This window comes from Carettochelys insculpta, chromosome 24 (assembly GCF_033958435.1).
Source record: "Carettochelys insculpta isolate YL-2023 chromosome 24, ASM3395843v1, whole genome shotgun sequence".
NCBI lineage: Eukaryota > Metazoa > Chordata > Testudines > Carettochelyidae > Carettochelys > Carettochelys insculpta.
The window spans coordinates 2,726,811-2,750,438 of record NC_134160.1 but is presented as its reverse complement, the minus strand read 5'-3'; the positions used below and the strand labels follow the sequence as shown (position 1 = coordinate 2,750,438).

Here is a 23,628-nt window from a genome sequence, read left to right as displayed (position 1 = left end):
CTGCTCTCTCCCCAGGCTGCTGCTGCTGTTCAACACAGACAGACAATGGGAGACACTCTCTCCTTTGTCCCAGCCCCCCGGCTGGTCTCCACACACACACAGAAGGTGAAGCAGCTTCTCTCACAGACAACTTGCCATTCCCAGTGGACAAGCTGCTTTCCTGCACAGACACACAGGCACCTTCCTCGGCCCAGGCCTGGAAAACTTTTCGCAGGTCTGTCTTGGCCACTAGTAGATGATGGGTTGGAATCGCTCCTTCCCTCCTTGAGCTGTGGCAGGCCACTAGGTTCAGAGCTCCAGGCAGTCCAGGGTTCCCTGCCCCGATCCGGGCTCACGTCTGCAGGATTCTCCCCAGCCCTCAGCTCCGCCACTGCACATCCACGCTGCCTTGTCCAGCTTCTTTAATCTCGATTCGGTTTCCAGGTGCTGCCACTTCACAGCGGAGTTGCTCAGCGTGGTTGCAGGCTCTCAGGCTGATGCCCTCTGCACCCCACGATTCCTGGAAGAATCCCTTCAGTGTGCCAGGCTTCTTGCGGGTCACAAGCTGCCCGGGGTTAGGCCGTAGGCCCCTCTGCCCTCTGGGACCGACTCCAACAGACTCCCAGCGGAACCCCTTCTTCAGTGTGACACCCGCTCTCAGGGACCATGAGCACCCTGTCTTGGGAAGGACTCATTCAGCGTCAGCCTCCTCAGGGGTCACTTGTTCCTGGGGGTTGGGCTCTCAGCCCCTCCACCTTCTGGGACCGACTCCAACAGATTCTCAGGAGTCACCCCTCCTCGGGTGTGACACCCCCTCTCGAGGACCACGACCGCAGTTGCTTGGGTTCGGCCGCAGGCCCCTCCGCCTTGGGGAACTGCACCTCACTGCCCTTCAGCACACCTGGGTCTCGCAGGCCCCACTTCTTCCTGGGCCCCGGTCACTTACTGCTGGATGCTCCATCCTCGGGGTGCAGAACATCCCACTTCTGACACCAGTGTGATGGGGTTCTGGGGTCCCCCAGGCTCTGCACCCTGTCCGCAGGCAGGAGAGTCTCTCACTTAGCAGGAGAACAGCGGGTTTATTAGCCGACAGGACACAGCATTGTACAGAGGAGTCAGTGCAGCAGGCAGAGACAGCCAGTCCCATCCATGTTGGGGAGAGGAGGCCCCGAGGGGCCCCCAGAGCTGGGGCCTTGCCCCCTCCTTTGTCTCTCTCTCCCTCAGCCCAGACCAACCGCTTCCAACTCCCAGTTCCAATTCAAACCCCTCAGGCTCCACCTCCTCCTTTGTCTGCAGTACAAAGGTGTTACCTGGTCGTCAGGGTTACCCTCAGCAGGAGCCCCACACCCTCTGTGAGCCACTCACACACACACACAGGTATCCCCCACTTCATCACAGCATGTGTTTAAAGGGCAAACGAGTTCCCAGCCTACCACTGTCATCTCCAGCCTAGGTAACAAATGAGCCTCCTACGCTCACGCAGCACCCGTCAGCCTGAGGGAGCCAAGAGGCACCACCTGAAACGCGGGAGGCAGAAGGTGCTGAGCAGCTTTTGTGGGACATCAGGAACTCTCCCCCTACTGAAGGCTTTGGCTTGCAGCCCAGGGAGAATAAGGGGGCAGTGGGCAAGGAGGTGACCTTATTAATGTTGGGCTCGGGCATCTGAATCAAAAGGGCCCAAGCTCAGATTCTCCATCTGTCCCCTATCTTTGTGTGTGACAATGTGGAAGTGAGGATTGTATTCCCCTGGTTTGGCTGCGTGTGTTCCCTACTGTCCTGTAGCAACCCGAGGTGGGTGTCTCAGTTTCCCTAGGCACAGCATCAGCACACAGTGGTGAGGGGAGTTTCCGTGGGATGGTGTCTCACACGTAGGCAATGGCCCTCCAGGCTCTTTGTAACCCAGGCAACCAGCTGACCCCTTTCTTCCCGGGGAAACAGGGCAAGGCGGGAGGAGGGGTCTGGCAGGCTGGAATTTGAACTGGAGCTGGGGCAGTTGAGTGGGGCAGTCTGGTCTGGCTCTAGCCCCTTTCTGCATTTCTCTTCTGTCCATCCGTGCCACATAAAGCTGCAGGGCCAGGGTTTGCAGAAGGGACTCGTGGTTTGGGGCCCACCAGCATGCCCTGCAAGCTGTGAGCTTGTGCAGCAGCTCAGGTGAGAGTCCAAAGCCTCCCAGCTGATCAGCAGAGAGACCACAGGTGGGTTTTGTTTCTGCTGTTGGGGCAACCTCACAGGTGCATAAAGAATGTATTCCACACACAGCTGGAAAAGTCTAGCGGGAACACTGGTGCCCACACTGGGATGCTGTCAAGAGAGGCGATTTTCAAAGGGTGGGGGCTCCATGCTCTCTGAATATAAACCCCCCCGAAGTCTGGGTGCCCCAAGACCAGCATTCTCCAAATTGCAGCCTAGAGCTGTAGCAGAGAGATAGCTGCGTTAGTCTGTATACTATCAAAACAAAAAAGCTGCCAGTAGCACTTTAAAGACTTGTCTTTAAAGGCTTTTTTGTTTTGGCAGCCTAGAGCTGTAACTGTTGGCAAATGACCTGTGTTTGTAACAAAGAAACAAGGGGAGTAAACTTGCCTCAGTTTGTAGCCCCTGGCGAGTAGCACAGCCCCTCCAGCCAGAGTGGGAATAATCCCTGTTGCCCGCACTTGCTGAGCTGCTGAGTTTTACCAGCCCTGAGTGGAGACCAGCAGCCGCTGCTGGGCTGGGAGTCCCAGATGCTCACTGGAGTGCTTTATGCTCATTCCCCAGCCTCCACCAAAGTCTTCCAATACGTCACAATTCCCAGCCACCATAATTCCACTTTCTTTTTTTGGCCCAGGAATTTCTCTAAGCTTTGGAGAGACGAGAGCTGATGAAGAGCCCAGCCCTACCAGGAATATGTCGGGCAGGCCTCAGAGAGGGCCTGGCTTAGCAGTTCTACTCTGTAATTTATCTGGGTTTTGCAAGGACTTTATGGAAACCATCATAAAGGAAACAAAAAAGCTGTCAAGTAGCACTTTAAAGACTAACAAAATAATTTATTAGGTGATGAGCTTTCATGGGACAGAGCCACTTCTTCAGACCATAGCCACACCAGAACAGACGCAGTAGTTAAGGCACAGAGAACCAAAAATAGTAATCAAGGTGGACAAATCAGAAAAAAAATGATCAAGGTGAGCAAATCAGAGAGTAGAGAAGCAGAAGGCGGGGGGGAGGGTCAAGAACCGGGATGGGAATTTTCTGGGTCACTGTAGGGGCTCATTTGCATACTTGACTTAATCTAATTCTTGACTTTCCCCCTCTCAGCTCTGCCACAGACTCTCTGTGTGGCCATGTGTAAGTCACTTCACCTCTCTAGGCTTCAGTCTCCACACCTGCAAAATGGAGCTACTGCTACTATTTGCCCCACTGGGGAGCTGTTAGTTCACCATGTGGGGGCTGCTTGGCTGGAAGGGGCTGCAGAGGACAAAGTACTGTTATTTTCTGATGAGCCTGGGAAAGTGCTTGGAGTGAGTGTTCCGAACCTTGCAGCCTCATGCCCGGAGGCGGGACGGGGAGAGAAAAGCAGACTGAGCACGCCAATCCCAGGGCTCCCTCCAGCTCCCCCGCGCATGCAGAGAACTGCAGCATCTGCAGCTCCTGCAGGGCCAGGTTGAGCAGGTAACGGCTCTCAGTGCCACTAGAGCACCTCAGCTCGGCTGCTGGAGTCACTCGGTCGCAGGCTCTTGTGTTCGCTAAACACTAATCCCATGGCCTGGGAATGCTGCACCCCAGGAAAACCTGAGCAAAAACGATCTACTCTTTTAAACATCGCTGCTCGTCTCCCCCCACTCCCTTCCCTGCCCTCAGTCTCTGGCAGAATTACTAATAAACATCATGTAATTGCCTCACACATCTCAAGCAGTGGCTCTCCCTTTGTCTTGCTAATCCCATGTGCATGTTTCATCTCCTCTATTATCCAGTTTTAAACAGCTGCAGATTCTGGTGTGGGAGTGGTGTTTGGGGAGTGAGATCCCTCGATTTATCTTTCGGGGAGTTTGCTGTGGCTTCTCCTCTTGGTGGCAGGCTGGCAGAAACCCCAGGTTTGGGGTCTGTCAAAGTTTGCAGCACAAATCTGCTTCGATGTGTGATCCATCTTGACCCTGAACCTTTCAGAGTCTGGGGAATGCCGGGAAAGGATGCAGTGGTGCAGGAGTCGTGTCCCTGTGGGACGAGGCAGGAGCGCTTACGAGATGTTGCTTTCAGCAGGCCGGATTTAGTATCCGTTCTAAAACTCTTTATTTTGCCTTTCCCTCGCACCTTCTTCTCCAGGGTCAAAAAGCATTTCACATGCAAGAGGTTTAGGTTGGACATTAGGAAAAACTTCTTAACTGCCAGGGTGGATAAGCACTGGAGTAAATTGCCTGGGGAGGTTGTGGAATCCCCATCACTGGAGATATTTAATAGTAGGTTAGATAAGCATCTGCCAGGGATGATCTGGAGCCAGATGGTGCTTGGTCCTGCCATGGGGGCAGGGGACTGGACTCGATGACCTCGCGAGGTTCCTTCCAGTTCTAGTGCTCTAGGATTCTAAAAAACAACCCCAGGCTGTGGGGAAATGCAGCTGAGGGCAAAGGTCCTGCAGAAACCCACTCAGCCAGGAGCTCTGTGGAATTGCAGTAAATATTTACTGGAACAAGAACGCTCCAAGTGACCCTTCCGAGAAGGAACAACCCGGGCTAAGCTCCCAGGCCTCTCAGCCAGCACAGAGCAGGCGGGAGAGCTGTCCAGAGACGCTGCTGAGGATGGGTGGGTTCCTGGGTGGCTCCATGGGAGCAGGAATGAATGAGTTGGTTAGCAACTCGGCGAACCCTCCCGTTTCTAGAGCTGAACTGAGGCTGAGCCCGTCCTGCTGTGTCTGGTAAGTCTCCAGCCAGCCCCTGGCAATGACGGACTACCTTGTGAGAGCCCGTTCTTGGGGGAGCCCTCCACTGAGCTCTGCAGTTGTGAGGCACTGGAGACCTGAACCTTTGGAAGAGCATCTTCACCACACCCAGCCTCGGAACCCGTCGGGCTCAGCCACAGCAGGTCTCAAACGATGGGGGCTCATTTGCACCCCTTGCAGAACCGCCCTCCCTCAGGGAATCCGGAGGCGCCTGCAGTGGCCTCCTCTGCCCTCCATGCACTGAGCATGTGACTTACTGGCAATGAATGGGCTCCCTCCGCTCTGCAGGACTAGCCAGTCCTTCAACAGGTACGTCAGCATCGTTCCCTGCAAACTCACCCTTCTGTGCAGGGTTAGACTGTACTTGGGGCTCCACACACCACCCAATGCCTCCAGCAGCCTTACAGGTCACATGGGTAAGAAACCAGGCTGCAGCGGAGGCAGTTCTCATCTCTGCTCTGCCTCATTTGGCCCATCCAGATTCACGGCCATGAAGAAAGCACCATGGACTGGGAAATCCAGACGCCCCTGTGAAATCTGGTCCTTGGTGTGCTTTGAGCCCATACTGCACGGATTTCACGGGGGAGACTAGTATTTCCCACATGGGTCTCCTGACTCCTGCCTTCAGAGCTGGGTGTCGGCAAGCAGCAGGTGTCAACAGGACGCCCAGCTCTAAAGGCAGCACCCTACCAGCCGCCATGGCAATGCCATACCATGCTAGCAGCGGTTCTGCCTTCAGAGGTGAGCTCCCAGACAGCAGCCACCTCTCTCCCAAAGCCACTGCTGGGATCATCGCAGAAATGCGGCTAGCAGTACTGCAACCTCTCCCCAACAATAACCTCGCAACCCCCCCACAACTTGCCTCGCCCTACAATTACAACCCTATGACCTATCAGATATAAACGCCTGAAACCATGACATTTACCATTTTAAAATTCCTATGACCAGTGTTCCCTGGAAGCTGAGCACTTGGGCAGCCGCCCAGGAGAGATTCAGGTGCCACCCAGCTGATTTGCAGACCACCTGCAGTGGCACACAGCTGGCACCGTGAGTTTCTATTGGTGAGGTGAGTCCACACAACAAAATTTATTCCACCCAGGCTGGTGCTGGGGCAGCTGTGGCTGCAGCATCCCCTAACTGGAAGTATTTTCCATTAAATGCAGAGCTTCCCGTTTGGTGCAACAGCTGTCAGCACCCCACATATAAAACTCGTTCCAGCACCCCGGCCTGAGGGGCGAGAAAGCCTCTCCCCCCTGCTTGCTGGGGAAAGGCTGCAAGACCCCCGGGATTCGTTTCCAAACATCAGAATTGTGCTCAGTAATAAAACTGTTGCAAAACAGCCCTGCGCAAGTGGGAAGTGGGTACAAGACGCCCTTACATGTAGGCGCCAGAGCTTAAGCAGGGCACAGAAACTCCCTGCCTGTTTTGACACCTTCCTGGAGCCAGCCCAGCTCCTAATCCCGGGAGCTGCATCCAGACAGCAAGTCCCCCTGAACCCAGCAGGCGAAATACCCAGCAGGTTTTGGGGGGAGCCCACATGCTAAACTGCAGAAGATGCTGCAGCCACATCCTCCCTCCTGGCACTTGGAACCCCGCCTGCCAGCCAAGCCACTGACAGCTGTCTGTGTGGGAGGGAGTTGCCAGGGGAGCAATTGGGGTGCCAGCAGGCACCCTGGGGGCCCTGCTCCCTAGGGGGCAGTGAGACCAGCTGCTCTCCGAGCTCAGCCCGGCAATGGAGTCTGCAGGGAATGGCAGGAAGGAGGCGAGGCCAAGCAGCCGCCCAAGATAAACGGAAACCCCCTGCGCCCCTGACCTGTGCTGGGGCTGGAGCACATTCTTGTGGCCTAACAATCTGCTGGGAGGGAGCTGGATTGCTGGGACAAAGCCACTCCTAAGAGGGCTGGGACGTGTTCCAGAGCCCCACGGGGCGGGAGCGGCGCTGGGGGGCGAGGGAGGGGGAAGGGGAGGGTTTGAAATAATAATAATACTAAAACTTCCTGCAGTTGTCGGGAGAACATGGGCCAGAGATATAGGAAGCAATTGAGGGCCTTTACCAAGGACAGGCAGGCTCAGGGAGCCAGATTCCTGGCCAGCCGCATTCCCAGCCAAGGAGCTGTCAGACGCCACATGTCAGCAGCCACCGCAGCCGTGCAGGGGCAGGACTGAGTGTCCCACGCCCGGCAGTCCAGCAGCAGGGAAACCTGCACCTGAAGTTCAAAGCAGACTCTTTCTGCACCCACCCCGTCCCCGGGAGGCAAGGATGGGAGCCAGGGGAGCCCTGCAGTGGTTGCTGGTAGCCACGTGGGCCACAAAGGCTCTGGGACTTGGTCCCCACCTGAAAGAGAAGGACAGAGCTCAGCACCAGGTGCAGCATGGGCCTTGCAGCTACACCTTCCTGCTCCCAGAGCTTGGAAGCTGCTACCCCTCAGGCGCCGAGTACCAGGTCTCAAACTCGCTGCAGAGAGACACTCCCACCCTGCCCCAGCCCAAGTGGCCAGCCAAGCGGCTCCAACAGCTGGAGAACATGATGGAAAACAACACCCAGTGGCTGCAGAAGGTAAGCTCCAGTCCGGCCTGCTTGGAGTGCAATGGTTCTTGGCTAGATTGCAGCTGTGCCTATCGCGTGCCGGTCCCTTTGCAAACCCCAGGCTTGGCCTGTGAGCATGCAGCCAGGCAAGCCTCCCTCTGGGATGGGAGAGTCAGTCAGGGCTCCCCCTGCCTCTGTCATCCCGGGGCGGCCTCTTGCAGCTTGCTCCCTTTCAGCTGCTGATGCACAAGCCAGGCTAGGGCCCAGCTCGCTCTCCCCAGCTGCAGCAGCACAAACTGCTTTGTGCAGCAGTGTGACTCAAGGCTGCACGGACACTTTCCTGACCACAACCCATTGTGCTGCTGGGACAGAATTGGTTCGGTTTGTGGGTGGAAACTGCAGCATAATTAATTTATTCACGGCACAGCCTGGCCCAGGCAGTCTCAGCAATGGGCCGAGAGCTTGGATCATTTAAACAGACAACACAGTTGTTGACCCTGGAACCCACCACCCTGCCTGATATTAATGCCCCTTTCCAACTGTTCCAATCTCCGCGCCCTGCCCTGAGTGCACCACGCTCTCCGTCTCTGTTACAGACACGCGTGCTACTCCTCACCTGGGCCTGACATTCCTCCCAGCAGAGCCGGCCCAGAAATAGTCTTGTTCCGTTTTTCTTTCTGGTTATTTTAAAGCCCAGGAAATCAGAACTCCCTGGGGTTCATGGGTCTGTGGTTTGTGAGCTGGGAGTTTGAGAGCAGCCCTGGCACCACTTACCCTGCTGTAAATTGGGAGTAACTCCACTTCCACCCTTGAGTCTGCCCGGACATACACCCAGTTCAGAGGCAAATTCAGAACCCAGCCCCTGGGTGAAATCCTGACCCTGGTGTTGTCACTAGTCCTGCCACTAACTTCTCTGCTGGCAGGACTGCCCCCTGCGCCTGTAGGGGATGAGACTCCTCCCTGCCTCACACGCCAGCGGCTGAGGATGCAGATACCAGGCAGGCAGTAAACGGGTTCCTTCCTTCCGCTTTGTTCCCAAGCTGCTCCGAGGGGCGTAGGTCTAGCTCAGACGACATTGCCCCTCTTCCAGAGGCGCTCCCGGGGGGGCGGGGCTCTGCCAAAGCAAACACTGTACTTGCCCCAGGGGAGAATGTAAGTAAAAATAAACCCCCGCAGATACACGAGCCCATCCGCCCAAAGGCCTGGGGGAAAGGGATGCACCCCTGGTGGGCCAGGGCATATCCCTGCCACTCCCTGGGCCTGCCTGGGATGCGGGGCTGAGTGCTCTGCTGTGGGCTGGATGAGGGAGAGAGGGTTCCACGGGCCACTCCTGGGAGAGCTGGGGACTCACCCCAGGACCCTTTGCTGTGTCGTGTCCATCCTGTCCGGTGTCAGCTGGGGCTTCCGGCTGGGGCGCAGGGCCCAGTGGCCTCCACACTCAGTGACAGGCCTTAACTCTGGCGGCTGAGCGAGGCGCAATGGCCGGGTCCAGCCCGGAGGGACACCAGGGCTTATCCAGCTGCTGTCCCAGGCCTGTCTCTGCTCGTCCGCACTCTGATCATATAGCCCTGGTGGTCCCTGGCAGCGAGGTGCCCTGGGCCACTTCACTGCCTGCTAACGACCTGGCCTGGCACCGAACGCAGGTGCTGACATTCGGCCAGTCTCTCGCCCTGGGCGCTGCGCTGGATCCGGCCACGGCAGCTGGATGTCAGAGGGAAAGCGGACGCCAGGTGTCTTTTCTGCACCACCTCAGACGCTCCCCTGCACCTACTCGCCGGCACCGCTGCCCGCCGCGCTTTGGGGGCCTCCCATCCAAACAACCCAGGGGGAACCTGCTTCGGTTCCCAGCCTGGGAGGGCTGCAGGTGGCTGGGGGAAGCAGCAGGTCAGGCCCAGCTGATGCAATGGGCGAGGGCCCCGTGCCAGCCTCCTCCTGACGGCCCTGCCGTGGGGCGGCTGGACCTGCTCATGCCACATGCGAGCAAGGGGCAGCAGCCTGAGGGTTCTCGGACGGATGGACTGCAGCAGACGGTGCTGCAAAGGCAACCCGGTGAACTACAGGAACCAGGGGACTGCGACAAGCCAGGTTTAACGCCCTGTTGCCTGGTTCTGGCCAGCTGGTGCCGTGTTAACCAGGACAACCTGTCGACGGGGATCATGACCCCGGGTCACTTCGTTAATGTCTGCAAAGCGCCTGCGGAGCCTCTAAGGGAGAGAGCCCCAGACACACCCTGCGGTCGGACTGCTAGACACCCGCTTTCCTGTTCATCATCTGTTCAATTGTGGAGACTCCCCCAAACGCCCCCCCGGTTGCCCCTTCCCGGGGAGGGAATGCTGGAGAGGCTGCCTTTGGGCTGCTCTTACCGCCTGCTTTCCTAGAGAGACCGGCCAGGGAGCCCAGGCAGACGGCCAAAGCAGACTGGTGCCACTGGAGCTTGGCCTGTGCTTGTTAGCGCCCGGCTCCCCTTTCAGGAGTGGGCGTCATTATAAACTCCACCCCCGTGCTGACAGCCAGCTGGGCTCTAGCCGGAGATTTTTTTCTTACCTTGCAGCTTCGGAGGAACAACCTGATTGGAATCAAGGGACCAAAACCCCAGGGGAGGCTCTTTGCCTTGGGAAGCAGAGCTGTTAAGTTGCGTAACGTGCGAGAGGCTCGGGCGTCGCTATTGCAGGGCACTTGCTGCAGAATGACCCTTGCGCCAGGGACGCACCAGTGCTCGGGGAGAGGGAGAGGAGGGGGAGCCTCCAGGGGCACTGGCAGCTAAGCAAGCCCGGCTTTGCCTGAATGGCATGTTCTGGTCTCGGAGCTGCCGGGAAGGACGGCGCATAGGGAAGGCGCTGGGCAGGGCTCAAGGACTCTCCTCTCAGGTCTTGGCTCTGCCAGACCATCTGCAAGAGCCGGGTCAAGTCAGTTCCCCTTTGCCGAGTCCTGTGAGACTCCAAGCCCCCGGGAGGCAGGGCCTATCTCCTGCCAGGTGCACGCCCAGTGCAAACCGCCGGCCGGCCCTGGACTCCGGTGGGACTCCTGGGCAGAAGTCAGAGGCCTGAGGAGTCAGTGGGCCAGGCCGTCCATGCAGTGGGCCCTGCCTGCCCCAGGCAGATTTTAAGTGCGCCTCTTAATTCCTCTGGAGATTCGAGGGGCTCCAAACTTCCACTGTCAATGTCACCCAGGTTCCAAGGGTGTTTCCGCCCTGGTTCCTAGCCCGCTCCCAGGGGGTCCTATTTCCCTCGTCAAAGAGACCACGACACTCAGAACTGCAGGTGCTCGTCCAAGGGCCGCCGGGGTGCAGACCTGCCACTGTGCTGCTTGCCCAGGAGTGACATGGTACTGCCCAGAGCCCCTGGGCTTGGGCTGTGGCTACGGGGAGGCTGCAGTTCTTTCCTAAGAGCCCATTAAGCGAAGCGGCCCATCTCTGCGGGCTGGGAGTGTCGACCCCCCTGGACTCCATCGGCCTCTATGAATTTGCCTCCCCCCGCTTCTTGGTTTTTTAAATCGCTCTCCAAGCTAAAGACGCTCTGTACCTCTGCAGAGCAGACAGCTGCCACAACGTGGGGGTCACCAGACCTTGTGCCCGGCCAACCTATACCTGCCGTGCTGCAGTTTAAGCCCTTTGCTTCTTGTCCTGTCCTTGGAGGTTGAGGAGAACTATTTTCCTCCCTGTAACCCTCTTTTAGGCACTTGAAAGCTGCTCTCCTGTCCCCTCTCAGCCTTCTGGTTTCCAGACTAAACACGCCCAGTTCGTTCTGTCTTCGTTCGCTGGTCGTGTTTTCCAGACTTGCAGTCACTTTAGCTGCTCTTCTCTGGTCACTCTCCAGTTTCTCACACCTTTCCTTTGACCTGGCAGAGGACTGGCTGCGAGGTCCCTTCCAGTTCCAGGGTTCTGTGGTTCCATGGTTCCTGAAACGTGGGCCCAGAGCTGGACACCGGCCTCCACGGGAGGCCTAATCAGTGTGTAGCGCAGAAGAATGACTTCTTGTGTCTTGCTCACAACACTGCAGCCCAGGAGTGCGTGTTGCCAGTTTCCCCAGAAGGCAAATGCCAAGTCTCCTGGCAGAGGCTGGCCGGCTGGAGGGGCGTGTTGGGGGTCAGCGGATGGATGGGATGGTACAGATGTGCCACGGGGCTGGGCGTGCAGGGTGACCTGCCTGGCTGGTGAGCTAGAGGACCTCTGGAGGCTGGGTGGGAAGTCGTGGGGGGGAGAGAGGTAGGCATGTGAGCCAGGCAGCCCCTGAAGCTAACCTTTCCACGTGGCTTTTATCTGCGTGTGTGACAGTGCTCCCCGTTGTCGGCAAGCGGGTGACCCCCAGTTCCATTCCCAGCTGGGGGGGGTGCTCCTCCCCCACACCCCCCGGCCGCTTTGTGTTCTCAGCTGGAGAGCTACATCCAGGAGAACGTGAGAACGGAGCTGGCGGACGCCCAGCTCCACGCGGTGCAGAACCACACGGCGGCCATCCTGGAGATGGGGAGCAGCCTCCTGAGCCAGACGGCAGAGCAGACTCGCAAGCTCACCACGGTGGAGACGCAGGTAACCGCCGGCTGGGGACGGGGGTGGCAGAGCGCCTGCACCCCCCCCCACTCAAGCACTCTGCCCTGCAGGGCTCCGCAATGGGAGCAGGGCACGTTGCTCCCCCGACCCATCCAGGGGCCATGGGGAGGCACCTGCTGGCAGCCACACAGTGAGCGGCTGAGAAGCTGCTCCAGCCCTGCGGCAGGGCCCCCAGGCCTTTGAAATCACATGGGGGTGGCAGGCGGCCTGGGGAAGGCACAGGAGGAAGCAGCATGTCGGGGCAGCAGGCAGGGCCAGGGGAAGGACCCGGCCCCAAACTTTGGTGGCACCAAGCCAGGGCCAGGAATATTGACCAGGCTGCACGGGCCCATATAACTTGCTGCCTATAGGCCGACTGGGATTGAGTTCACTCGCGCCTGGCGGGTTTGGTCAGACAGTTCCGCTGCATCCCACTGCTCGGCCGGCACTGGGATTCCTGCCTCTTGCTGGGTCTCTGTATAAGAGGCCAGGTGGTGGGGTGGTTGATGCCACCTCCGGCACAGACCCCTCAGTGACAGGTCAGAGGGCTCCTCCCTGATCCCCTGGGGAGAGTGTGGGGAGGCCCCATCCAGCGTTCGGAGGGCTGGGGCTGGACACCTGAGAACTGCTCTGCCCTGTCCTGCTGGTGTGGCGAGCTCTGGGGAAGCCCTAGCACCCTGCATATCTGCAGCTCTCCGCTTCCCCTCCCTGGAGAGCCACATGCAGAATCCATGGAGTCGGCCACGGATACATCATCTGCCCAGGGCTTTAGAAACCCAGCCCTGAGTGGGGGCGCTGAGCCTTTAAAACCTGACCCCTCCTGCGCCGAGGGCTCTACCAGCACAAGAAACCCCACCCTGCAGTCTGACTCCCCACCCAAACTTGGGCCCACATCCATCTCCTTAGCAGGCTGTTCCCTCTCGTGGGCTTGGGGGAGTGTTTCCCTAACACCCGCCTTTGCCAATCCCATCCCGCTCCGGGCTCTTTCCTGCCCTAGGTTCTCAACCAGACCTCCAGGCTGGAGATCCAGCTGCTGGAGAACTCTCTGTCCACCAACAAGCTGGAGAAACAGCTGCTGCTGCAGAGCCAAGACATACACAAGCTCCAGGAGAAGAACAGGTAAAGCAGCTCTTTTTTGGGTAGGGCTGTACCCACGCAGGGACCTGGCATCCCCTGGCCTTCGGGAAGCCTGGGGCTGGCTACCCTATGCTGGGGGGCTGAAAGCCAGAGCTGCAGAGCAGTGCCCCACTGTGGTCTGTCACAGGCAGCAGTGCAGAGAATGTACACGGTCCACCTGGGCCGCCTCTGCCCTTCACCTTGCTATCTAGGCTCCTTCCAGTCTCAGAGTGTTTCCCCTCACCACAGCCCTCAGAGGGGAGGCCGGGCAATATTCCCTTGTGTAGACAAGAACTGAGGCAAAGAAGCTAAGTGACCCCCCAAAGGGCACAAGAGCCAGGCAAAGCCAGGAGTGGAAGCCAGGGCTCCCAGGTCTCGGTCCAGAGCCGGCCCAGCCCTCCTGGGCTCCCTGTCTGTGAAGCTCCTCTTCCTTCCCCAGCTATCTGGAAAAGAAAGTCCTGGCAATGGAAGGCAAACACGAGGAGGAGCTGCAGGGGATCAAAGCCGAGAAGCTGGAGATGCAGCATCTGCTCTCCAAGCAAACCCAGCTCATCCGGGACCTGGAGCAGCACCTCACCACGGCCTTGGCCAACAACACGGCGCTGCAGAGACAGCAGGCGTCGCTCCTGGACACCATCACCCAGCTCCTCAGCCGGGTCTCTCCAAGCAACCGTCAGTACTGTCTGCAGGGGGCTGGGGCTGGGAGGGTGGGGGGGCTGGAATGGCTGCTCGGGGGTCTGGCCCAAGCCAGGTTGCTTGATGCCAGACTGGGGACAACCAGGGGAGCTGCTTCCCCATACTCAAGGTGCTCACCCCACTTTGATTAGAGCAGCCTCGGGGCTGCTCTAATGTTGGAGGGTTGACTGCATCGTGTGAGACCCTGAACCTAGCCTAACTGCCACCATGCCCAATCCCTGCCCTGCACGCCCCCTATGCTGGGTTCATACCCATTGACAATTCCCTCCTCCCCCGGGCTCCTGGCATGGCAGCTGCTGGGCTGTTGGCTCCAGTCGGGCGGCTGGAGAGAGACTGGGGTCAGCGTGGCTGGGACAGTGAGCATCGGCTGCACAGTCCGAGGTGCTGTTGCATGGTAGAGGCACAGGCAGTGCAGGGCTGGGGGGCCCCAGGGCGGGCATGGGCTGGGTCAGTCCCAAGGGCAGCCCCTGGAGTTGAAGCAGCTGGGGCAAGAGCTGAGTGTCCCCTTGTCGGCTCCGCCCAGGAATTGCCCCAGCCCCCCAGGAGGAGCGGGCGGTGTTCCGGGACTGTGGGGCAGCGTACCAGTCGGGCCGCACCGCCAGCGGAGTCTACACCCTGCACGTCCCCAACTCCACCGCCACCACCAGGGTATGTCTCCCAGCCAGCTGAGTCCTGCCCCTCTGGCTCCCTCCCAGCCCAGCAGTACGTGAGGCCCTGCTTGCTCCTCTGTGCTCCATCACAGCGGGGCAGAGGCAGAGGGCCAGAGGGGGTAAAGCAGAGAGGGGGCTGCGAGTCTGGACTCCTGGGTTCTGGCCTCACCTCCGGGACATGGGCAGAGACGAGTGCCTAGGGCAGAGCAATGGGATTGGCCTTGCTCACCTCTGCCACTGCTCTGCTGCCTGGCCTTGGGCAAACCCCTGCACCTCTGCCTGGCCAGTGGGCTGGCGGGGGAGCTGGACGAGCCACCTGCCAGAGGGGTGGAGCCCTAGCGGAGCACGCGAGTGGCCATGGCCCTGTAAGGTGGCGCGGCTTGAACCAGAACAGCCCCCACCTGCCACCCCCCAGCCTCTCTGCGCCTCTCACCGGTGCCACACAGCTTCCTGCAGTGTGGTTACCATGTGGTTAGCCCCCGGCCCAGGCCAGCCCTGGGGCTCCGGTCTGGCCCTGCTGTGGGCTCAGGGCCCTCGTCCTCACAGCCCACCTCCCGCTGGTTGTGCCGAACTGTAGCCAGGGCCCTGCTGTCCCTTTCCCAGGCCTACTGCGACATGGAGACCGGCGGTGGAGGCTGGACTGTGATCCAGCACCGGCAGGATGGCTCCATGGACTTCCACCGCACCTGGATGGAATACAAACGCGTAAGGCGTTTCCTCCCGCCCGGGCGAGCCCGGAAGAGCTGGTGGCTCCCAGGGTGCAGAGCCCCAGCTTCCCTGAGCACACGGGGAGGAAGGCCGGGAGCAGAGGTCGCTGCCGTATTGTTCAGGAGTGCAGCCAAGGCCTTGGTGGGGGCACACGGGCGGCTGCAAACAGGAACCCTTTGTAACACCGCCAACAGGCAGAGCCCAGCCTGGGGCCCCTGAGCCCAGGGCAGGAGCCCTGCCATGAGGCAAAAGCCAGCCGGAGTTCTGCTAAGGCTGCAGAGGGGACTCCTTCTTTCAGCCTGCGAGTGGTCTGAGCAGCACTGCACAGGCCAGGGAACGCCACCCGCGGGGTGCAGGTCACACCTGAGACGGGGCAGGGGAGGGGAGGGGAGCTGCCCCTGCACTGCAAGGAAAGGGCTGAGGCTGCTGCAGCTGCAGGTTTGGAGCAGTTTTCCATGGTGGACAGTGAGAGCTGTGGGGCAGGGAGGGAGACAGAGCCGGTCCTTGCAGCTGCAGGGCTCCCCTCCAGACCTTCCCCCCCGACCCCAGTCGCCTGCTGGTGCTGCAGAGCCGGTACTTGGATATGGGCTGCGCACGGCCTCTGCAGGGCTGGTGCTGTGCAGAGGGGGAGGCTCAGGCGCAGCAGTGATGAGGCACAGAAGTACTGTGGGCAGGGAGAGGCCAGCAACTGTGCCAGCGGCGTTACAGGAGCAGAGCGGACCGGGACCGGCTTCCCTCGGCTGGCCCAGGGCTGAAAGTGGGTGTCGAACACAGCTGCGCAAATGACCACCTGGTCCAAGGCTGGGGGGCTATTCCCGCACACCAGAGGTGGCCCTTCTGCAGGGGGTTGGTCGCACGTGTTGTGGGGAACGTCAGGATCATATCCGTGGGGTTTGGAAAGACCCTGGGGACTGTGAGTGAGCCCTGCGCCGTGGGGCTTCTCCCATGCAGAGGGGCAGTTCTAGGTGCTAGCTCAGCCAGTGCCAGGGCCAGGGGACACTGCTGGGCCGCTCTAAAGCCATGCTACCATCCGTCCGCCCTGACGGCCCAGAAGTGGGATCAGTGACACTCTACAGGCTGAACCGCTTGAATCCAGCACTCCCTGGTACGGCAACATTCGTAACCCAGCATGATCTGAGTTAGTCGGATGCCCACTTACCATGGGGGTGGCCAAGTTTCCCGGGGTCCCGTAAAGTTTGTTTGCAGCCACCAGTCCCGGCTCTCAGTGTTCTGTGCTCTTATTGAGCTGTAATTTACCCCAAGTGTCTTCTCAGCACCCGGGAAGCCGTGGCAGCGTTGGTAATGTGCTAGACAATATCGACCTCTCGTGGTCCCTCAAATTCCCTCGTTGGCACCAGTCAGGTCCCCAGGGTGCTGGACGAGGGAGATTCTAGCTCTAGTTACAAAACTCCCATTGTATGGCTGGTTTCCCAGAGCAGAGCCAGCCCCTTGCAACACAGAAATCACAAAGCAGGCACCTGGGGACTCTTCTCTGGTGCAGCCCCTGGGCAAGCCCTATGGCCGCTGGCTGGTCCTTGGCATCCTCCCCTGCTTCACCGGGTCTCTGGTCTTTCCTGCAGGGCTTTGGGTCCCCCTCTGGAGAGCACTGGCTGGGCAACGACTTCATCCACCGGCTCTCCACTCAGGGCTCCTATTCCCTGCGAATCCAGCTCCAGGACTGGGACAGCAAGGAGGCCTATTCCCTGTATGAACATTTCCACCTGGAGAGCGAGGAGCAGCTCTATCGGTGAGTCTCGCTGTGCCCCCCTCTGCAGAGCGCTGCTGTGGTTTGTGCGCTAAGGGGATCCCGGCCTGCCCAGAAATCAACGCCACGTTCCCCAGCCCCACCTAACATCACCCTTCGGGTCTCCTGATGGGACAACAATCCCCGCTTGCCTCCATCCCGCACAGCAGAGCCCAGAGAGATTTCTGGGGCACAGCCCGCCAAATCCCCCGCCGCAGCACCGCCTGCACTGTGCATGGGCCAGCTGCCCCTCAGCGCCCCCTTCTGGCCTGCGGCTGCTCCGCAAGGGCCCTGCCTCAGTTTCCTCCCTTCTCCAGACTCTGTCAATCAAACTCTTCTGATCCAGCCTCCCTCCCCCAGCGCAGGGTGTGCAAACCACAGTCCCGCTCAAAGGAAAGCCCTCGAGGCTGCAGCAAGAACAGACCTGTAGGCTCCCCTGGGGGGCCTCCTACGCCCTCCCGGCTGGAGCCTACTCCCTCCTGGCAGCTGCTCCCGGCCGGGGACGGCCTCTGCTGCAGTGTCGCTTCCCCAGAGTCCCCCTTCCTCTGCTGCTCCCTAGAAGAGACGCAGCTCTCCTGGGCCCAGCTAGGACTACTAAACCCACTCCCAGCCCAGGTGATGTGGGGGGGGGGGAGCTGCAGACCTCACCCCAGGTGCGGCAGGCAGGTCTAACTCCAGGGCTGGCCTGCTCCAGGCCCCTGGATCTTAAAGGAGCAGGCATGTTCCCATCCCATGGTGCTTCCGCCACACCCACTGCGCCATGCTCTGGAGCACCCCAGGGACGTTTCAGCCGTCCCGATGCTGCTCTTCCTGGGGAAGCAAGGCCAGGGCACCCCCAGCTGGGAATTCCTTCTGCTAAGTCATGGCAGCCCCAGTGCAATTTTCTTCCTGCCCCCTCCAGGTATGGTAACAGTTAATGGATCAGCCTTGTCCTAAACGGATGAGGGTTACGGGTTACAGCGAGCAGGGGGCTGCTCAGGTTAATTAATTAAATGGGATTTTCAATCCCTAACTCCCCCCATCCCACATTTCTGCTCCCTTTGGCTTTAATGGTCCCTGGCTCTCAGAGCCTCTGGTCTGATGCTGGTTTAGTAATGGGGCAGCACGGTCCCTAGGGAGAGACACAATCCCATGAAGTGCCATATCCTGCTCTTTCCACCAAGTGAGTGGCCAGGCCCATGTGTGGGGCAGGAACTGAGCCTCAACTTCCCACACGGCAGAGCATGCTGCACCCTACCCACAGTACGTGTTGTCCATCTGAGCCCGGCTTGTGGGCTGTAGCCTATGACAACCCTGAAAGACATGGCAGCCTACTTCCATGCCAAGCGGTGCCCAACATCCCAACCAGCTCAGAGTCAGATCCTTACCAAGCCGCCGAGACACAGCCTCCTCCCAGCTGGGCTGTAGTAAACCCCAAGGTCTGCCCCACACATGGCAGCTGCTGGGTGACACGGGAGCTCTGCCATGCAATAGGAATGTGAGCTCATGGAGAGCTACCAGGCACTGTGGCTGCGCTGGCCCACTCCTGGTCACGCTCAGATGGCCCCGTTATTAACACGGGTGGAGTTAAACATGTACAGACGGGGCCTCTGGCAGGAAAGAGCTTTATCAATGAGGTATATCAAGACTGGGCTTGCACTCCTGGCCCACAGGTGGCACAGACACAGTTCTGCAAGCCACATCTCCCGCCCCCATGCTGCTGAAATCCTTTTCATGCCAACGTGTTTCACAGTGAGAGTTTTGCTGGCTCCGTTGGCCTGTATGCAGCAACCAAAGGAGGCCCAGGGAACAAAACAGCCAAGCTCGTGCCCTTGGCGAAACCCTGATGGAACGTCAGCCTCAGATCTCCATGTGCCGCTGTAAACCCAGAAGCCGCGCTTTCCCAGCGCACGAGGGGGCCGTGCAGGCAACCCCGCTCTCCGGGGGTAAGCAGGGCACAGATCCCTGACGACGGGCAGGGGTGTTACTCTGTGCCTGATCTACAGCTCACGGAAATGGCGCGAGTGACTGTGCTGGGCGTCGGACCAGACAGTTCCTCCCATGAGCATAACTCACCCTTACTGGCAGGGCCCTCGCAGAGCCACACCCGTGAATAAGGGGCGTTGCAGATCCTGGGGAGAGATGATGCTCATTACGCATTTGTCTGATCTAAGAGCTTTCTCCCAGGCACTGAGAACTTGGCTTGGAGAGTCCAAACAGTGACAAGCATCAAAGCGGTCACTGTGCCAGCTGGTTTCAGCCAAGCCAATCAGCATCCTGGGCCACCTTAAAGACTAACGAATAGATTGGGGTGGCGGCTTTCGTGGGCTGGAGCCCACTTCATCAGCCACATCTTTTGTAGTCTTTAAGGTGCCACAGGACCCCTCGTTGCTGCCAGCTGGTGAGCCACATTCACAGCTCTTCAGGGCTGCCAGAGGGGTTTGTATCGTGGACACGGCTTTGGGCTATGCTGTGAAATTCCATCTCTGACATCCAGGAGTCCTCCCTGGCTGGTTTGCTTGTCCTGCCTCAGCAGGCAGCACAGGGGCGTGATTAGCCCTGAGGCTCTCTTTGCTGCATGCCATGAGAAGCTGAGCTCTTTCCAAGTCCTTCCTGGCACTCGGCCCCAGCACAAGACAAGGTCACAGCCCCAGCAAAGCACAGCTCACATCCAGGAGCTGCCAGAGCTCTGTGGCAGGCCCTTCACGCCAGGCCTCACATTCCACCCAGCTCCAGCCAGGCCTGGCCAACGACAGCCTCCGAGGCAAGGCCAGAGGGTCCCTTTCCGAGGCCAGCACCCCAGCGTAGCCATTAGCACCCACACAGAGCAGTGCAGGCAGCGGCTGCATGAGGGCACACTGCACCATGCTGGCTGCGGGTTCTTACATGGTTATTCCACAGCTGGCCCCAGACCAACAGGGGGTCCTTGTCAATCCAAGTGCCACCTCCATAGCCACCAGGGCCAGACACAGCAGAGACAGCCAGTGTTCCCTGTAAGCTGAGCACCTGGGTGGCTGTCTAGATGATTAGCAGAGCACCCCCAGTTGACAGCCTGTGTTTCGATTGGTGGTTCACATTCACACATTCTGCAGTGCACATAAAATTTATTCTGTCCACAGATGGAAAAGCTTAGTGGGAGCTCTGGTAAGCGTTCCTTGGCTGCTGCACTGGAAGTGCAGGGATGCCTCTTCCGAAACCCCCCAGCCGCTGCTGCCTATGGCTTTTGAAGCCCCTGCGTAGCTGGAGCTGTGCAATGGACCCTAGGTTTCTCCCTGAGCTGGAAGTCGGTCCAAACACAGTTGCCCCAACAGGCACAGACATGGGCAGTGCACTGGGGCAGCTTACCCTTGGAGGCAGTGCTGCCCACTGGTCAGTCCCCCCAGCAGGTTTCAGGTGGTGGGACATGCAAAGCCCCAGCAGATATAGGGATGGAGAAGGGGTCAGGGAAGAAGCACCAGTTAAACGCCTGGGACTTGGAGCCTTGCAGGGCAGGCAGGGCATGGCTCCCTTCTCACCCAGCCAGCGAGGAAGGAGTCAGGAGATGGGGCCGGAGTAACAGCCACCTCCTCCTAGCACAGGGCAGGTGTCTGGGGGCAGCAGGATGGCTCCTGCAGGGCCCTGGGGTGGCAGGGAGAAGGCCGCACAGGGAGGGATGCTTGGGGGAAAGGAGAAGCTGGTGTGAAGCCTGGTGACTGCCTGAACCCAAACCTGAGCCCAGCCCGTGGTGGCGGAGAACGGTGCAGAACTCCTGCCGGAAGAGGGCAGTGGTCGGAACAGCCTGGAGCGTGCCAGGGACGCAGGCGCTTCTGGGGCTGCTCCCTTTGTGCTGCCTGCCCGGTACTGTGCCCGGGGGCCCTCCTGCACCTCCGACCTCCTGTGCGCTCTGGGCAGCCTTGTGCCTGTCTCCCCAGGCTCCATGCGTGGGGTTACAGCGGGACGGCTGGCAGGACAAGCAGCCTCAGCGCCCCGGGGACGGCCTTCAGCACAAAGGATGCCGACAACGACCGCTGCGGCTGCAAGTGCGCTCAGATAGCGACCGGAGGTAACAGCCCTTGGGGGGTGCTGTGGGCCCGGGCCGGGCAGGACCCCGTGTCAGCCATGCATGCTGTGCTGTGCTGCACTGGGATGGGGGGTTTGCAGCGGTCCTGGCCCCCAGTGACTGGTTGAAGCGTGGAACTGGGCCTGTTCTGTCACATGCCCCCCTAGGCGGGGTCCATCTAACTGCCTGTGGGGACCTGGCCCCGCTTGGCCCAGCCGTGCATTGTCCAGCCGCCTCTGGCCCCATCCAGCCCTGGGCGTGTGTGAATTGTGCTCTGCTGTTCTTCTCCGTGCGGCACGGAGAGAACAAAGGCCTTTCCCTTCCTGCCCAGCATCCCCTTCCTCTGCCCCAGTGACTCCAGCTCCAGCAATGTCCCCACAACCCCCCTCCCCACATGACACTCACTGTACCAAGACGCTGGGCTGTGGGCCTGGCCACCTGACTAGGGACACACACAGGGCACCCACAGCTCCCCCACACGGCCATAGCACGACTGGGGGCACAGGGCGCTCGCAGCTCCCCCACACGGCCATAGCACGACTAGGGGTACAGGGCGCCCGCAGCTCCCCCACACGGCCATAGCACGACTGGGGGCACAGGGCACCTGGCAGGAGAGCGTGAGCTCACAGCTGGGCTCCTCCAGGATCGTGGGGAAGGGACACCCTGCACTGCACACCACTCTGTGCCCCAGAGTGACAACTGGTGGGGGCTCTGGGTCACCATCCCTCTGACACCCCCTCTGTGCCCTAGGCTGGTGGTTTGATGCCTGCGGCCCTTCCAACCTGAATGGGATTTACTACCCTGCGGGCCCCTCCACTCTCCGCTACAACGGCCTGAAGTGGCACTACTGGAGGGGGCCCAACCACAGGCTCAAGGCTACCACCATGATGATCAGAGCCGCGGATTTCTGAGCAGCTGCGGCGGCTCCGGACCCAAAGGGCGAGTTTGGGCGCACAGTGGACACCTGCGGAGCCAGCAGCACATGGTGCTGCCTCCCTCCTGCAGGGCCAGGACTCCCCACAGCACCAGAGCTCCTTCCCTGGCTCCAGCCACCAAGGACTGGCCTGATCTGAGGCATCCCCCTCCCGCTCGTCCAAACGCAGCACCCCCCCGGGTTGGGAGCCAGCTCAGAACCTCCTGCTGTGCTGGGGCCGGGGGTGTGCGGGGCCGGTGCCAGGCTGGTCGGATAAAGCAGCAGTGGAGAGCGCGGCTGTGCCAGAACGAGTCACTGGGTGTGCGTGGGGGCTGGCCCTGGAGGGGGCTGCTCCCGGCGGGGGGGGGCATGCAGATAAAACAAGAGAATGGGGTTTCCCTCACATACCCCCGGGACTGCTCACACCCCCCATCTGCCGCTGAGGCAGAACTGTGGGTCGTCACTGCAGAGCCAGGGCTGGTTCGGAGCTTGACCCAGAGCTGCTACAGGCCTCTGCTCTGACCCTCCACACACTTTGGGGATGGAAGCTGGCTGCACCCTCTGGGCCGTTCCTCGCTCTGGCACTCCCTGCCCTGGCCAAGGCCGGCCGCAGCATGCTGCCCACTGCTTCGGGCACCTGGTGTGCCAAGGAGGGGAAGGCCGAGCCCCTGTGCCAGCCCAGGGGGAGGTTTGCTCTGAGAACAGGCAGTCCCTGGGTCCGAGAATCCCCGGAGAGGGCCTGCTGGGCGCCGTGGGGCTGGGACAGGAGACGCAGGCTGGCATGGGCGGGCCTGGGGCATCTGGGCCCTCTCCAGCTGAGGCTGTTGCTCATTGCAGCAGAGGGAGCCCCCAGGCCTGTACGCAGAGGAAGGGTGGAGATGCCCAGGCCCGAGTCCTGGTATCCCACCTCCCAGCCAGGGCAAAGCCACATCCGCTGGGCCCAGGTCACCTAGGCAGCAGAAGAGGAAGGGTGGAGATGCCCAGGCCCCTGAGTCCTGGTATCCCACCTCCCAGCCAGGGCAAAGCAGCATCCGCTGGGCCCAGGTCACCCAGGGGGCAGCAGAGGAGTCGGGAAGACAACCCAGGAGCCGCAGAAAGGGGTGAGCGCTGAGCTGGGCAGGCGCGGCTGTAGCGAGGCCTCTGGGGTCGGTGCCGGGGGAAGCAGCCAGGCCGTGCGCGCAGGGCAGTAGCTGGCCGCCGGGAAAAGCGGGGCCTTGGCCGGAGAGGGGGCCCAGAGGCAGCACTAGCCACGATCCCGCGCCAGGCCCGGGGCGCAGCGCTCACACCTGTACTCCAGCAGGGCAGGGGCTCCGGCCCGGCCCGCCCGGGAAGACACGGGCTGGTCACGCCCCGTGGGAGGCCCTGGGGGCCGATACCGGCGTTCTCCTGCGCTCCGGGCAGCGGCACTTCTCCGGCGGAGAGCCCGCCCGCAGCCCCCTGGGGCGCGGGCCCCGGGCAGCGGTGTCTGGGCGCACAGGCAGGCAGACGTCTGCCCGTCCGGGCCTAGCAGCAGCCAGAGCCCGGCTGGGCCTTAGCTCACGGGCTGGGCCGGCTACTGCCGGGGTGCCGGCGGCGCGGGTTTGTTATTGTAGGGTTGGCGCTGCCCAGCGCCGCGCACACGTCTGACCCCGCCGGTTTGCAGGTGAATCCCGCTGAAGACGCAGTTGGAAACTGCCCGGCGCGGCGGCGCCCCGAGGCGCCCGAGGATGTGCGCGGAGCAGGGGAGCCTCACTCCGGCCACAGCCCTGCCCTGGCGCCTCCTCCCGGGGACCAGCACTTCCAGGGGCGCAGCCTGAGCCCGGGGACGCCGTTCCCGGAGCCGGGCAGCAGCCCCCCGCGGGTG

At 60.6% G+C, this 23,628-nt stretch overlaps 1 protein-coding gene across 1 annotated transcript; it reads left to right on the top strand.

Moving 5' to 3' along the window:
• Nucleotides 1-6,906: 6,906 nt before the first annotated feature.
• LOC142001138 (angiopoietin-2-like) lies at nt 6,907-23,618 on the top strand. Its single transcript, XM_074976075.1, has 9 exons — nt 6,907-7,445; nt 11,785-11,940; nt 12,938-13,059; nt 13,496-13,728; nt 14,276-14,400; nt 15,006-15,107; nt 16,691-16,857; nt 20,745-20,875; nt 21,623-23,618. Exons 1-9 carry the CDS (start codon nt 7,149-7,151, stop codon nt 21,781-21,783), a joined length of 1,494 nt encoding a protein of 497 aa, XP_074832176.1. The 5' UTR covers nt 6,907-7,148; the 3' UTR covers nt 21,784-23,618.
• Nucleotides 23,619-23,628: the final 10 nt, after the last annotated feature.